At 31.2% G+C, this 17406-nt stretch overlaps 1 protein-coding gene and 1 long non-coding RNA gene across 4 annotated transcripts; one reads left to right on the top strand and one right to left on the bottom strand.

Annotated features, from left to right (window-relative positions):
- Positions 1-363: 363 nt before the first annotated feature.
- LOC123904576 lies at positions 364-5618 on the bottom strand. Its single transcript, XM_045954224.1, has 12 exons — positions 5484-5618; positions 5268-5387; positions 5000-5180; positions 4473-4780; positions 3898-4023; positions 3656-3808; positions 2825-2951; positions 2628-2669; positions 2056-2226; positions 1888-1930; positions 1627-1704; positions 364-986 (listed from the first exon to the last, which is right to left on the bottom strand). The coding sequence occupies exons 1-12, from the start codon at positions 5616-5618 to the stop codon at positions 920-922; spliced, it is 1551 nt and encodes a 516-aa protein (XP_045810180.1). The 3' UTR covers positions 364-919.
- Positions 5619-8429: 2811 nt separating this feature from the next.
- Positions 8430-10834, top strand: LOC123910588. 3 transcript variants are annotated; one of them, XR_006810237.1, is made up of 3 exons: positions 8430-8861; positions 9988-10319; positions 10445-10834. It is a non-coding gene; the product is annotated as an uncharacterized LOC123910588 (long non-coding RNA). The 3 variants fall into 3 exon arrangements; XR_006810238.1 differs by having other exon boundaries at positions 10279-10834; XR_006810236.1 differs by having other exon boundaries at positions 9988-10834.
- Positions 10835-17406: the final 6572 nt, after the last annotated feature.

Here is a 17406-nt window from a genome sequence, read left to right as displayed (position 1 = left end):
TAATCCTTTCGAGGCAGTGAGATACATTTATTGAGTTGCACTCTTCCAACAAATACTACTGTTTTCTAAAAAAAAATAATTGTTACTATTTTCTAATTCTACTGAAATCCACGTAAACATTTCTTTTAGCTGTATCTTGTGAATTGCGTGGTCCAGTAAACAGTCCAATTGTTTCCTTCGTATTCTTTGATATGCTTTAAGACAGCATACTCACATAAATGTGGTGTTATTATTTTCCTTTGTTTTTTAATTGCAGTTAGCATTACTTATTTAAATTTTTGTCGGTATTTGTTAAGATGATATGTTTAATTTACTATTTTTCATTTTTCATTTCTGTGAATATAAATTGCAACTCCTAATCCATCAAACAAATTCAAAATTATTTCAAACTCAAAACCTCACAATTGTGCGTGAGAGTTTCAATGGCACTTGTCATTTCATCTACGGAAAGGCCCTAAAATTGACACAAAAAACAGCCATCCAATAGTAAAGCCCTAAAATTGACAAACAAAAAAAAAACAGCCATCCAATAATTGCATGAGCATAAATATATTTGCACTTTGTAGGGTAAACTGACTACCTCTATGTTTGTTTTCGCAAATCATGGGGTTTTCACGTCGGATCCGGCGCCATCACAAGGAGGCTTCCACTACAAGACACAAGAATATGCTATGGGACTCGCAGGTCAAGAGAGTATGCTTTTTTGGGATCAGCTTTGGTGAATTTTTAAGCTACTACACATCAGCAACCTTAAACGATAAAGGCAGAAGAAAAACAGTTGGCTTAGCACATCAACAAGTTTCCCACAACAAAGTATATGTGCAGAAAGATAAATGATGTTTCTTTTTGTAAATTGCCATTGGAAGACAATGATTGTGGATATGCTATAAATTGTCTATCCTCCCCTTAAACAAGCCCCTCAACTCGAATTGGTTGAAACCTCGGGAACTTCGTCGTAGGTGCCAGCCTCCTCATTATATGAGTACCTGTGTTTAAACAAAAATAAACATTCCCAATGAGCTACAAACAAAAATATGAATAAGACCAGGAATGAGCTGATCACAAAATGCAAAAACTAAACTATACAGCTACTTAAAAAAGGTCCATCCAACACGGAATCCTAAAAATTCAAGAGCCTGAGTTATAGATGGACAAGAGTAATTTCAACCCCTACCCCTACCAATCACCAACAAACATACAACAAGTAGAAACCTTTTTCCATTAAGTAAGGTCGGCTAAATGCGTCAAAAGGTGTCATGCCATGGACCATATCTTGGTAGTTGGTTCTCAATGGTTTGAGCTATAATTTTATTTGATCTCCCTCTAACTATTGGCATATTTTTATCATGGTCTAGCACAAGCAAAATCATACGTATGTCTTTTTATTTTCACCAAAATCAAGCTTAAAGTAAAGTATGAATAATGCATGTTTATTGATATAGTTACCAAATGAGAAATATCATATAAGAAATATCTATATAACCATGATAGAATTAAGATTTAATCAAATGAGCAAAGAACTGGCATCTAAAGGCATTCTGATATTTCAGATGACTAATAATTTATGAGGCTACAATCATAAAAAATGACACATGCACACAAAGATGAATCATGAATTCACAATACCATTTCCCTGATTCCGCAGAGCAATAAAGCCCTGTATTTGGATCATAGTAATAGCCCAGACTGCTGCTGTAATAATACCTGGACATTACATATATCGATGTCAGATTAAATTTTCAACAGATTTTTTATTATAAGAGAATTCATCACGACGAGAAAGACAAAATGAGTACTAAATGAATTTTTGCAGCATTAAAACATAGGTGAGTACTGTAGAACATTTTAAATTATTTTATAAAAAAGTATAGGGAAGAAAAGTCATACCCAGAAGATTCATCATACACATAATCACTTTGCAAAGCTCCACCTGGAAAGAAAAGTAGAACCAGTTAAAAACTTTAAAGATAAAATTCAGCAACAAAATCATCATTTCAGATGCCAAATATATAGAATAACATTTCAGATACCAAATTTATAGAGGCAGGTTTTTACCTTCTGTACCAGAATTAATGGCATCTGATGACGGTTCACTAACTGCATTATTTTCATTTGTAGATGGTTTAGCGGCAGAATCATCATCAGCAAACATATCAAAATCATCTGCACCGGCCAAAGGTGAAGATGTTCCTTCTCCTCTTGCCCTGGCTAATTCCTCATATCCTTCTGAAAAATAGAAATTGTAAAATGCATAAGCATTAGCAATTACTGGGGCTACTACGGAAACAGGTACAATTCCTTGCTCCTTAGTCTTTGTTAATTTATGTTATATGATTATATCACCCACCATTCACAGAACAAGAGTCGAGAAAAATGTTGAGAATACTGCTGAGGACCAACTTCCCCTAAATCTAAAGCTTAATTATGTGATGGTCCAAAAAAATAATATTCTTATTACGTCATGATAAGACATAGCTGAATAGTTAATAATTAAATCAAGTATTAAATTAAGCAGCATATTACATCATGATAACAAAGTAACTCAAGTCACAACATAAAAGTAAAGGCGGAAATACAACAATAGCACATGATAAAAATAGAACAGAGACATAATGTAATGCACTGACCCGCTTCTCGCTCGAAAACATCTTTCTTTTCATGATAAACATCTGCAAAAAACACAAAACAGACAAAAATGAAGAAAACAAAATTAAGCATCTTGTGGTAAAACACAAATCTTGAAGCACAAGTTGGATAACATAAAGGATCCCGTATAATGAATGCATGTCTTAACCATGGATGATATCTACAACGAATGACTTACCATATTCACCATTCTCCATAAGTTTCATAGCATCCTCAGTTAGTTGGTCAAATACGATCTTAGTCTCACCAGACATTTTTGTCTTTCTATCACCACTCCCTTTTAACCTTCTCAAACATTGCAAGACCTAATGGAAAAAGTATCAATTAATACAAACAAACAAATGACCTTCAACATCCCTTAAAAAATTAAATATGTACCTAAGTTCTATCGTCAATTATAGTGATTTAATTTCCAATGTCAAGACTTTATGAATTAAGAGAACACAATTAATATTATATAAAATTAACAATGGTAGTCAGTTTACTAGCTAGATATATGACTTTCTAAAACAATAATTTGCTTCTAGTTTTAAGAACGTTTTGTAACCCCTTTTTAGGGTAAATTGGGGGATAACTTGGTTTTTCTCTGCTAACTATGATAAAGAGAAACCAGTAACAACTAGGGTTTAAAGTGACATTGAATAGTCTACTAACTGCGACATATTTAAAAATTCCCTCAACGAGATACTTCAAAACTTCATTGCCATGAAGAAAACCAATGTTTACCTAATTCCTAAACATGTATATAGATCATATACAGTGGAGTGAGTTGACAAATAAATGTTACATTCTGCAAAGATGCTTCAATATAACAAAGACAACAAATCACAAAACAATATAAATTAAGGTTTTGTTTGGTTTAAGAAAATATTTTTTGTTTTCATTTTCTACTTTCACTAATTAAAAATGCATTATTTTGTTTTTTCAAATCAATCAGACCTATATTCGAACAAAATAAACAACTCAATCAGACCTAAGAATGAATCGAATGATAGAACATAGGTCTTACTGTTTCCTCTGGTTCAAGAACATTTGCAATGCGCCTCTTCATGATTGCCACATCTTTAGAAGAAAGTTCTTGGGCCTCCTCTTCATCTTTTGTTGCTGCAGTGCTTAATCCAGCAAATCTAGGATCAATCTCAACATTGTCAAGCCATGCATCCTGCAAGTATCCTTGACAATTTATTAATAGAATAAAAAAGAAGTAGTTGTGAATAAAGAATGAAAAATACTAGAAAATAGAACTCTCACCTTAATCTCATCGTCTCTTACATATTCAACAAAATTCCCGGATGCATCGAAATAACCTTCTTCCCTTTCTTTATCTAGGTTGAAAGGCTCAATGTGAATCCCGTCTTCAACAAAATTCTCATTTGCCTGCCAACAAACATCACCAATCACTGATTGCTTGCCTATCCTTTCTATCAATATAAGGATGGATGCATGAATATGGAAACAAATTGACTATAAAATTACTACCAATTTAGGAAAGAATCACAGTACGAAAATGCATTTGAATTCGAACACAAGCCAACTGGCTACGAACTTCACAAGCGTACAATTAAGGCTACTAAAATCCATTACAAACACTCCATACAACAAATACAAATAGTGCTGAAAATTGAAATATATCAACAAGCTTTATACAATGGAGTAAACTAAACTGAAATTGTCAAGTAATAGCAAAGTGCAGAAACAGAAAATGAATAATTCATCCATCAACTTTCGTATTTCATACACCATATAAACAATAATTTAACTCTTTTACTAAGAACCCTATTATCTATCAACATAATAAATCAAAGAAAACTCTAAAAAAAACAAACCTGATATTTCACTTCAGCAGCTGATATATTATTTGAAATAACTCCATGTTCCTCACTCAAAAGCTCAGCAGTAATGTGATTCCTACGTTTCATCCGTTCTTTCGCAGCAACAACCGGATTCGACAGGTCATTCACATTCTCCTCGACAATTACTTTCTCAACTATTACATCCTCGACAGTGGCAGCATCATCATCAACAGGTGCAGCGGCAGCTTCACCATCAACAGCTGCAGTGGCAGCATCATCATCAACAGGTGCAGTGGCAGCATCATCATCAACCGCTGCAGTGGCCAAAGCTGATGCTCCTCCTGAAAAATAGAAATAGTAAACATATAATCAATTAAGCAAAGGCTTCACTACATAAAGTTTCACTACATACAGTTTACGGTTGTACAGTTCACTACATTAGCTTATTAAAAAAATTACATGTAATTAATAGAGAATATCATTCATATTTCCTTTAATTTAATTAACATATGATATATATATATATAAAAGCAGATGGTGAGTTAGGGACAGTTTATTACCTGCCACCTCTACCAGGCGGCCATGTTGCTCCACTAATTCAACCTCAACATCTGATTCTGGAGCAATCTCCTCGACATCCTCGACAACTTCAATATCTGACTGCCGCCGACCAGTACGAGAATAGTGACCATATACGGATAGCTGAATGGCTCCCAATGCGAGTCCAATCACATTGGGGAGCTGACAAAAAAATAAAGAATTAATAAATAAATAAATAAATGTGTCAAAAAAAAATTAAATGATTAATTTAATTGATTTATTACTTACATAAATGTAAATATTCTTCAAGAGAAAACCATAGATAAGCCAAGCTCCGGCACTGACAATGAGACAGCCGATAAGAGCTATCGGCATGGACTCTACTCTCCCCGTACGAACTACATGTATCTACACACATAATCCATAAAACATACAACAAATTAACAATTTAAATAATAATAATAATAATAATAGGAAATTTTGGATATTAAATAATTAACTTACCACGGCGCTAAGAGGTGCCGCGAAAACAGCGATCGAAACGGATGTACAGATCCATCCGAGTACGGTGACATGATTCTTCTTAGCTACAAAAAATTGTATAGCTAAGAAGATCGGTGCAAATAATCCAACGATCATTGCGATGAGCAATATGATCGTGAATCGCTGTAATTAAAAAAAAATATTAGAAACAAACAAATAATTTTTAAATAAACTAGAATTGATAGATATAAAGGTGTATTACCCGAGCAGCTGCGGGGGCATATATAATATAGATGACTATGTAAATAGTCTCTATGAAGGCTCCAGCGGCATTTATGGATATAATCAGCATGCCATCTGGCTGCTGAAATCCATAATAAAGCCATAGGATACATCCGAACAGTCCTACCAAATATGGTAGTGACGGGATGTTCGCGGCACTCCTCCTCCTGTGAATACGGAGAAAAGTGGCACTGCAATAATTTATTCACGTCAAGATAAAATTACTAACGGAACTATTATTAATAAAAACAGTTTATTAAAATAAAAATGTTGTTGTTACTTACGCCGGAGCCAGAAATATGGAAAAAGAAATGAGATTCGCTGCACAATAAAAGTAGTATATTAATAACATAAACGAAAGCAGGACAAAAGAAGGACAAAAAAATAGGGACTATTATAAGATATAAACTTAAAAAATAGAGTTTGAGTTTTCTATCTAATCTAGTCTAACTACATTCGTAAATTTTAAGGCTCGGTTTGGATTGATGGAACAAAATGGAGCGGAGCGAAATATAACAGAATGGAGTGGAACGGGGCGGAATGAAATAGATATTCTATTCTATTGTTTGGATATTTTATGTATGACGAAATAATATTTCCATTCTATTTTTTTTTTTTGTTACAATTTCCATTCTATTATTTGAAACAAGTGAAAAGATCATAACAAATTATAAATATTTTATTCCACTATTACCCTTGATTAGAAACATTTTTCTATAAAGTATAACATACTATTATAAAAATATTATCTCCATTAACGGTTTAAATTTCAACCTCTAAAGTAATATATGTGCTATCAACTAATCTAAATCTATGGAACAAAACAATAATGAATTTAGATCTTCGAGAACATATCTTGTTCTTCTAATCTACAGAGTAAATGAAAAAAAGAAAAAAGAAATAGAAATAAAAATAAAAAGAGTATAGTTTAGTAATTATTGATTACCTACTAAGCCAGCGCCAGTAGCAACGGTACGCTGTTCCCATGTCTGGGTATCCATAGTCAGATCTGATCTCTCTCTCGCGCGCCCTCTCAGGACAGAAGGATGAGGCTTACTAACAATGAAGGGGAATGTGGATAGCGGAGGAAGTAAAGGTTCTCTCTTGGAGATGGAGTGTGGATAGGTTGAAGATCTCCCCGTGTTTATTTTACGAATGGACTTGGGACCCGGGAAGTTGTTTCAATCGCTAGTTTTTTACTGCTGGTGCTTGCCTTCTTTTTGTTTGGGTGCTGTGCTTCTTGTTGTGGGTGTGCTGTGGTGCTTTGTCCAGCTGCGTTTTTTGTTCTGCGTGGGTGTTGGTTGCAGTATTGTTTTCCAGTTTGGTTGGGTGTTGGTTGTTGTTTCTATTGTTTAGGCTTCTGTTTCCCTGTTAGCTTAGGAGTTTTTTGGTTGTAGGAGGCTTGTTTTCCTTTTGTTGTGGCTCCTGTTTCTTTTGCTGCTTTTTTGTATCTTGCTCCCTTTCTTGGCATGTCTTATGCCATGTTTTGTGGTTTTTAATAAATTTGCTGATTCAAAAAAAAAAAAACAATGAAGGGGAATGCTCTCTCTCTCTCTCTCGCACTCTCAGGACAGAAGGATGAAGCTTACTAACAATGAAGGGGAATGAATTTTGGGAATGAAGGGTTATGGACTTTAAGTTTTACTCTCTCAGTTTCTCAATGAAGGGGAATGAATTTGATTTTTATGAACTTTAAGTTTCTCTCTCTCAGTTTCTCAATGAAGGGGAATGAATGAAGGGGAATGAATTTGATTTTTATGAACTTTAAGTTTCTCTCTCTCAGTTTCTCTCTGGTTATGAACTTTAAGTTTTACTAGCTAGTACTATTCTATGATGAACTGAGTAGATTTTTATTTTGATTTTGATTTTAGTCTCTTCCTCTGAAGAATCATTTTTAATTTTTGTTTTTCCTTGTATGTGTTATCTAGTTTAAGCTTCATAGCTTCCTCTGAATAGAAAGAATCATTTAATTTGTTTCATGATATTGCTACTTTTTCTTCTACTCACCAAATGTAATCTCCAGCTATTTTTGGTTGTTTGGTTGCTTTCACTTTCATTTGCCCAGTTTATGCTTTAAATTTGTACGTACTAATGGTACTATGTCTTTCCTCATATGGATTTCTACTCTTTTTTTAAATAAAAAATAAAAAAAATTCAAAACTATTCGTAAAAATTTATGACTTTGATATTGACAAGAATTTTGGAGTTTCATACTACTACTACTAGTTTATAGGTTCTGACTTCAAGTACAAAGTCAAAAGTCTCATATTGCTTTGACCTTAATATACTTTGTATTTTTCATCCCGTGAGTGACATGACATGGCATAACTTACACTTGTTAATTACTCTTGTTGCTCAAAGTCAAGAATCTTAGTCAACTCTTATATACTGTACAGTACATACTAGTAGTACATACATATATAGTGCAGTTTTTTAGAATCTTATTCTGATAATAATAATAATCATGAGTTGCCTCCTAGAATCTGTTTATTTCAACTTTTTATATTTTTTTTTTCTGATTTTTTGTTTATGATTTTGAAGGAGGGATAGTTTTATCACCCATGGAGCTTTTTGTGATGCTTTGGCTGTGGAGAATGCAAAATCTCATAATCAAGCTGTTGGGAAAGCTAATTGAGAATCTGATTCAAAGGTTTTGACTGATGATTTATTGCCACCAGTGTGGGCGCTGACGCCGGCTCCTATAACAACTCCTCAGTCAAATAAGTGGTGTGTCCTCTGCTATGGAGGTGTTATTGTTTGTTTCTGTGATCTTGGTGTGTGGTATTTTTTGTCTGCTATTGTTTTTTGTTGTGACTTGTTTTAGTGAGAAACAAGATCAAGTGACATGAGATTCAGGGGATGCTAATTAAGTAATGAAATTAATCACTTAAGAGGTGTTTTTTGTGTGATTGTTGGATCTAAAATTATGCAATGGTTGACCAAGAAACTACAACTTTGTCCAGGGTTCAAGGAAAGAGTAATCCATATGATTCCTCCCTTGCTGCACAACTTTGCATTCCAATCATAAATGACCTACTGGTTGAGATAAAAAACCAAAGCTACCATGAACAATGTTTTTTGAATATAGATGTGCCAAACAATGTTACTAACCATAAGGTATAGTGTAATTATTTTTTCAATATATATTTAATTTTTGTGATTTAGAGGGGTAAATGGTTCTTTTGGCTTAATATACATGATAGAAACACAATGAACCTTAAAGTTGGTTCATTGACAGTTCCAGCATCATCAATTCCTGTTATCCCTGTTATTTTCATTAGTATCTTGGTTCAAATTTATAAAATTTTCTTTGTTCCATTTGCAAGAAAAATCACTCTCCACTTTGGCAAAGGCATTAAAAAATGCATCATTATTAGTAGCATATTTCTTCACCAGATTATCATCAGTAGTATATAACTCCCATTGAACAACTCTTGGTCTGAATGGAGAAGAGCCTTTTTCGCCAGTAAACTCTTGAAATATCGATTATCGACATGGGTCGGAGTTTGCTCTGTAGTGACTTGGCAAATAAGGCATTAATATTTTAATCGTTGTAGAAGTGTGCTTGAAATTGCACACATCTAGATAGACCAACTGTATGTGCACCGAATGTTTTATATATATATATATATATATATATATATATATATATATATATATATATATATATATATATATATATATATATATATATATATATATATATATATATATATATATATATATACTCAATTGAATTGAAACATACTATACTATATTGAACATTAATTGGATGCCAAGTATAATTTATGAACAAGGTAGTGGTCATGATGAATAATGATAAAGCATTAGTATTACTATATGGTATCTGAAAGAGCCACCAAGTCATTCACTGAGGGTCCACGGTTAGCAAAATTTGTTTTGAGAGCACTTCAATTTCAGCCACTGTCTTCATTTGGTACTTTAATGAGTGCGTTGACTTTTTCATGAGATATTATTTCTTCAATTTTGTATATTGTCTGATTTCATCATGAGGTGTTTTGATTTTGGCATTAGCTTTTCACTACAGTAATGCACTATGAGCTCCATATACAGTAGTGTTTTCCCATATAATATTAGATGATGTCTTTGCACTAGCTTATCTCTTTTTCACGGTCAATACAAAGTGTAGCAAGAGTTATAGATGCTCATGTATTTTATAGAATGATCATGATTACTTTGGTTGTGATTGACTGAGAATTTGTTATAATGTTGATATTCTTAGATGTGTTGTTGAAAGCTTACCTTTTGAGATCAATGATCTACCAAATGTTTGCTCCATGGTTGACCCTTATTCTGATAGTTTGAAGGATGCAGATGCAGATGCAGTGGTACCAATTGCAAAGCACAAGTCAATTTTGGTTTTGGTTATTATAATTTGTTCATACATTTGGTTTTTCCTTTTTTATGGCTTTGAAATGTACATTGTTGTTTGACCTCTTGATTAAATGTATCTTTAGAGTGCTGAATCAATACTATCATTGATGCTAATGAAGAGGTTTTTAAATCATTACAGGTTCATGTTGATGTGATGCAGTGAGCTAGCTACAAGAAAAGGTAAGGAGTCTACTGCTTTGCTTCTTTGAAAAATGAAGTTTAAAGAAAGAATTATTAAAATACTATTGTCCTTATTTCAAAACTTTGAATTTTTTTTAAAAAAATTATTATTATGATTCTGTTAGTACCTTTCTGGGAAAACAAACTGAACTAGGAATGTTAAGCCTTCCAAGTTGAAAGCATGAAAGTTCAAGAAAAGCTTTTTCAGAGGTCTGCAACTTATGTTATGTTATTGTTATATTAAGTTGTATAGGAAGTTGGAAATAGAACCATGGCTCAAGAGAATGATGGCTGCCAAGTTTCCACATTGAATGACTTGCTTTTATTTTGAAAATTTGGATTGATTTAATTTCTTATAGAAATTTTTGTTGGAGCAAGAAATGATGCTTCTGGAGTTTATGCACTTGCTTTTATGAGGTGTATGATTAATGTTTGTTCTTGAAATGTAATTTATAGATAGATACCATAAGAACTGGAATTGGCACTTTGGAAGCAAGAGTATTAGTTATTTTTTATTTTATTTTTCTTCACAAAGTTGTTGATGAAGGGAAGGTTATACATTGAATGTATGTATTTGAGTTGGTTTTACAGTGATATTATTTTAAGTTTAGTTTCAGATGATTTTACTCTCATTACTTTGATTTGTACCACAACTTTTGAAATGATACATCCTAGTTTATATATAAATTAAGTGTCATACAGTTTTGCTTTTGCATCAATATCATCCTCCCACCTCTTGGACGGTTTCTTCCTTATGTTTGGCTGTAAGCCTTTGTGGATAGTGAATAATGGTTAGGTTGCATCATTTATGACTTTAAAGTCAGGCATTCAATTTTATTTTATACAACTATGTGACCTATTTGAACGAACTAGCTAGCTTGTAGTACTCCATTATGCCATCATTTTCATTTGATATAAAAATTATCATTGTTCTTTTAAGTATGATTTAGGATTAGGATTAACTGCTTTTAGATTCTATTCTTAATTGTTTAGAGAAGATTTTTTTTTTTTTTTACACAAGAAGATGCTTATTCTATGTATTGCGTAATATTAGTATTAGTTTATTTAAAAGTAATCAAAGTATTATAGTTCCTTCAAAATCAAGAATGGTCGGTACCATAATTTTTTTAGATCGAGAATGATTTTAGTTAGTTATCATATGAGTGACAATGATCTTAATACTCTCTTGAAATGAACAGTAAAAAAAAATATAGAATATAATTGTCACGGTCATGTTTTATTTTGGCATTGCATCTCATTAGTGGAGGGAAATTTAATTAACCAATTGTTTTGTGCTAAATAGAATCCCTATGTTTAAAAACAAAATTTCTCTTTATAAAATTTTAAAGAAAAGACAACCTAACTAGAATATCTTATGTCCATTTGAAGATTATCTTCCTAATTTTAAAGTTAATTAACTATATCAATGTTTGGTGTGATAATGGGAGTACTACAACTTTTGATATAGTCTTCACTCTTCACTGACGAACCATTGAAAAGTCAAGACCCCTTTCCTTGGATTGAGCGGAACAAATTACTTTAATGTTGAGGATGCTAAGTTACATCGTCTAACAGAACATTGCTCTATCTATGTTTTCAAAACTCACATGCCCTCCGTCTTATATTATAAGGAAAAAAAACTATTTTTTCTTGTCCCAAATTATAAGCAAAAACAATTTACTTTTATCATTTTTAAGATTTACTTTTACTTATTCTCATGAAATTTAATGCAAATTGCATTTAATTTAGTCTTTCTTTTCTTTTTCTCATAATCAATCACCAATAAAAATTCTTTTTGCATCTTCCAATGAAACTTATTTCAAGAAAAACACAAAAAGTCATACTTCAAATTATCATATTCAACTTTTCTTAATAAGTGTGAAAACTTTTTTTTTCCTTATAATTTGGGACGAAATAAGTATTTTGTGTTGTAATAATAAATGGTGGCAGACACCATCCAATTTTTAATTTGAATTCGATGATGTTCTTCATCATAATTTCATTATAGATGGAATTCAAAAACTTGTGGCAGCAGATGGAATTGTTTAGTCCAAGATATATTGAAAAACATATTTTCTGCATAAGAGAACAAAAATCAAGACAAAAACGATAAGTAATTGTAAGGTGCATTAACACATTGTGTGCTGCTGCCTATAGTCAATTCAAGGTAAAAGAAAAAAAGAAAAAATATATAATTCTTTGATATTCTTATTATCTTATAGTTTTGTTGGATATCGGTACATTCTAACATACCAAATGTTTATGAAGGAAACGTAGTTTATGGAGTAAAAAAACAATTTATTCACCTTTAAATAAATTAGCTTTTGTGCGAAAGAAACATCAAAATGCAATAAAAAAATATCACATTCAATCTATATATAAGAAAGTTAATTGTTCATTTACCAAAAAAAAAAAAATAATTAATTGTTCTGGATAAGTCTAAACTACCATTGCTTAAAGTGTTGCCATGTGTCCCAAGTGAGGGAAATTGATATTCAAAAATTTGATAATTAAACTAAAAGTACACTCATTTTCAAATGAAACCAAATCATATGAGCTATTTGGGGCATTTGTGAGTGGAAAAGTGTTTTATCAAACTAGATTTTACATTGTAACCAAGCCACTGAGTGTCGCGGCGCGAAAAATATCCTCGAGTGTAAACATTCGAAAATTAACAGAGTTGCCACCGAATTTTATTTATCCCAAAGAAGGGAAAGGAAAATATCGAGAAAACCTTGAGCGGTGAGAAAAACGGGTTCGGGAGTTGGTTATGCGAGGGGAAGGTATTAGCACCCCTCACATCCGTTGTACTCAACGAGAACCTTTTAGAGGGAAATGTTTGTTTGTTTTAATGTGTTTTTTTATGTTTGCTTGATTACTTGTTTCTTGCTTATCGTTAGCAAAATGTTTTTATTTATTACTATTATTATGGATATGGGGAAAAATGTTTTTGTTTTTTATTATTGTGTCCGACAAGATGTTGAATCTCGCTCCTACGTATTCCTAGGTGCAATGGGAAAATCAGGGTTTCGTAGTTCAGGGTAAAAATATTTGTGGGTTGGTTGTTTTTAGACGCATGACGCCTAAGTCGCATTCTCGTATTTAAACGCTGCTTGTATGCTCGCACGGTGGAGGCTTAAGCGTTGTTTCTGTTACGAAGAAAGGACGAAAACGTCACCCGTTTTGTGAAAAGAGTTTTACTTTTTATGCGCGCGTGGGCAGAGAAAAGGTTTGAGTGTGTTGAGTTGATTTTAGGAGTTTTAATGAAAACGTCCGAGAATGAGGATAATCCGAGTCACGAGTCATACGTCAGGGTCTAGAATTGCTCGGGGAAGAAAGTCATATGTAAGACTAACCCTTTTTCATTCCATTTATTTAAATTGTGGGGTTTTTCAAATAAAGAAGTGTTTTTAAGAAACAAACTTGAGATGAAAGTATTAAGTCAAGTAAATAATCCAAACATTGCATATGAACTTATTAAAATAAGCTAGAGTGGTTTTGATTAATTAATCAATTAACTAATAATCACTTATTTAAGTATTTAACCATTCAAGCACTTAGTAACTTAAGCACTTTTAATCAGACAACTTAAATGGTTACTCACTTAATCAAGTGTTTAATTAATTGACTAATTAATCAACAATTCAAATAATAATTTCCAAATGATAAGCACTTATTTAAATAAGCACTTATGTGAATAAGCTCTTATTTGAATAAGCACTTATATAAATAAGCACTAAAAATTAAGCAAAACGTAACTGGGGGTGCAAAACTGGGTTCTGGGGGTGAAGCCATAGCAATCTGCAACACCAGGCCCAGCCCAGACTAGTTTTCGTCCAAACAAAAAAAATAAACAGGAGAGTATCCAGTGTGGCATGAGAACAGAGGCTCACAGTAGACGTCATGGATCTGAACCTTTTGATTAAATCAGCCGGCTGTGATTTAAAACTCACATAACAGATCTCGGTCCTTGGATTAATCTCGGTCCTTCTTGAAAGATTAGATATCATTTGACCTAGTTTTTTTTTCCTTTCTCAAAAGTAAGAAGTTAAGCTAAACAACATTTTTAAAAGCTCTAGTAAACAAAAAAAACTTCTATATTCTCGGAAAAATTATATATTATCAAACATATATTTATTTTTTTTGATAATATCAAACATATCTTTTAACCATATTATAATAAAAAACAACTTTTAATTTATTTTTTTTATAAAAAAAATAAGATTTACTAAATAATTTTAGTTAAAAAAGCTATTATTTATAGCTTTATGGTTAAAAGAACTTCTACACATAAAAAAAATTGTACCAAACGGTACCTAAATATCTTTATTAAACCATTTATTTGGATTAAGATCCATAATCAAATCCACATTTTATTTAAAACTGGTTACCAAACCAGTTATAAATATGGTCATGGTTATATAACCGGTTAATTTATAAATCCGATTCTAACTTGATTATTTATCAAATTTGGTTTAAAACCAATCATTTTTTAAATTCGGTTTTAAATATAGTTATTTTTTTTGGTTTAAAACCAATTATTTCTCAGATCCAAATTTAAAGACCAATTTTTTTTTTACGGAAAAGATCAATTTTCTGCATAAGAGAACAAAAATCAAGAAAAAATATATAATTCTTTGATATTCTTATTATCTTATAGTTTTGTTGGATACAGGTACATTCTAACATACCAAATGTTTATGAAGGAAACGTAGTTTATGGAGTAAAAAAATAATTTATTCACCTTTAAATAAATTAGCTTTTGTGTGAAAGAAACATCAAAATGCAATAAAAAAATATCACATTCAATCTGTATAAGAAAGTTAATTGTTCATTCACCAAAAAAAAAAAAAAATTGTTCTGGATAAGTCTAAACTACAATTGCTTAAAGTGTTGCCATATGTCCAAAGTGAGAGAAACTGATGTTCAAAAATTTGATGATTAAACTAAAAGTACACTCATTTTCAAATGAAACCAAACCATATGAGCTATTTGGGGCATTTGTGAGTGGAAAAGTGTTTTATCAAACTAGATTTTACATTGTAACCAAGTCACTAAGTCATTTATGTCTTTTTTTCAGTTGGATGAAACTAAGTCATCTAAGCCACAAACACATGTGACATCTTTTTGCTTCTCTCAATGTCTCACCAAATTTCAAATTCAAATTTTTCCCCCTTATCACTTATTCAAAATTCTATATACACTGAATAAATTTTAACTTATATATAAATTTTAACTATTGTATATGGATTATGACCAAAAAAAAAATTATCGTATACGGGATAAATTATCACTGATCAAAAAATCAAAATAATTATCACATGTGACACAAGTTATAACTAATAAAAATTTCAACAAAACTATTTTATACAGGATAAGTTCTAACTTATATAAATTTCAAACAAACTATTATATACATGGACAAATTGTAATTGATAAAATTTTTAAAATAGTTATCAAATGCGAGAAAGTTCTAACCAATTATAATTTTTTTTAAAAAAATTATCTTATACGGAATAAGTTCTTCTAACTTATATAAATTTCAAATAACTATCATATACGAGACAATTTCTAATTGGTAAAAATTTCGAAATAATTATCAAAGGTGAGAGAATGAGACAATTTCTAAATTAAAAAAATTAAAAAAAAAACTTTTATACGGGATAAGTTCTAACTTATATAAATTTCAAATTAATTATCATATACGGGACAAATTCTAACTTATAAATATTTCAAAATAATTATCATATGTGAGACAAGTTCTAAATTATAAAAATTTCAAAAAACTTATTTTATACGGGATATGTTCTAACTTATATATATTCCAAATTAACTATATGTACAAAATAAATTTTAACTGATAAAAATTGAGAAATATTTTTTAAATGTGAGACAAGTTATAAATTATAATTTTTTTTAAAAAAAAATTACTTTATACGGGATAATTTCGAACTTATAAAAATTTAAAATTAATTATCTTATACGAGACAAGTTCTAACTTATAAAAATTTCAAAAAAATTATTTTATGCGGGATAAGTTCTAACATATTTATTTTACTCATACATTCAATAAAAAAATATATGTCAGAACTTATCCCGCATAAAATAATTTTTTTGAAATTTTTCGCATTATTATAATCATTATTATTTGGACCCATTTTTCGCAAACTCCTTTATACGTGGCATAAGGAAAAAAAAGCGCTTTTTATGATTGTTGACATTAATTTTTTATATAATCAAATTAATTACTACAAATGTATCAATTATTACTACAGATGTTTAGCTTTGAACAAAAAACACCAACATACAGGATAAATTGCTAGAAATCTCCAAAATTTTTAGTGGAGCTTATTGACGCAAACACGGAAAGGGCGTTGAAGAATCTTTGGTTGAATGATGTTCCGTCGAAAATTAGTATTTTTGGTTGGAGATTGTTGCTTGAAAAGCTACCAACAAGAGAGACTTTATTTGGCAAAGGAATCCTCCTCAATCCTCATGAAAGGTGTTGTGTTTTATGTTTTATGGAGGAAGAAGATATCCAACATGTCTTTTTTCGATGTCGATTCTCAGTAGAAATTTGGAATAGAATCTATAGATGGCTGGGCATCAACTTTATTCAATTTGAAGCGGGATGACATCATTTTAATATGTTTGGTAAAATAGCAAAAGGAAAATATAGGGCCAAGTTTCGTCACCTTATTTGGCTCGCTACGACGTGGTGTATTTGGCATATGCGTAACAACATTGTGTTTAGAGGAGCTTATGCCAATGTATCTTTCTTGGGTAATATTAATTTATCTTTTTTTCAATGGTGTAATAATTCCTTAGATTGTTTCCAAAACACCTAAAGACTAAAGTAGTTAATATCGAATTGTAAGGGTTGAGTACACCGTGTACTCCTTATAATTCTTTTTTTTTTGCTTATAAAAAATATGAAGATTTGTCTTTACACCCATATTTCTTCCAACACCCCAAAATTCCTTTTTACCTTTTAGGATTATTCGAAATCTATTTTTTTAAAAAAAAATCGGATTATAGAATCCGAATTTGTTTATATATTTTTTAAATTTATGTTTGTGTTTTATTT

This window comes from Trifolium pratense, linkage group LG2 (genome assembly GCF_020283565.1).
Source record: "Trifolium pratense cultivar HEN17-A07 linkage group LG2, ARS_RC_1.1, whole genome shotgun sequence".
Taxonomy (NCBI): domain Eukaryota; kingdom Viridiplantae; phylum Streptophyta; class Magnoliopsida; order Fabales; family Fabaceae; genus Trifolium; species Trifolium pratense.
The sequence above is the reverse complement of the archived record's forward strand: the minus strand, read 5'-3'. Positions and strand labels throughout refer to the sequence as shown.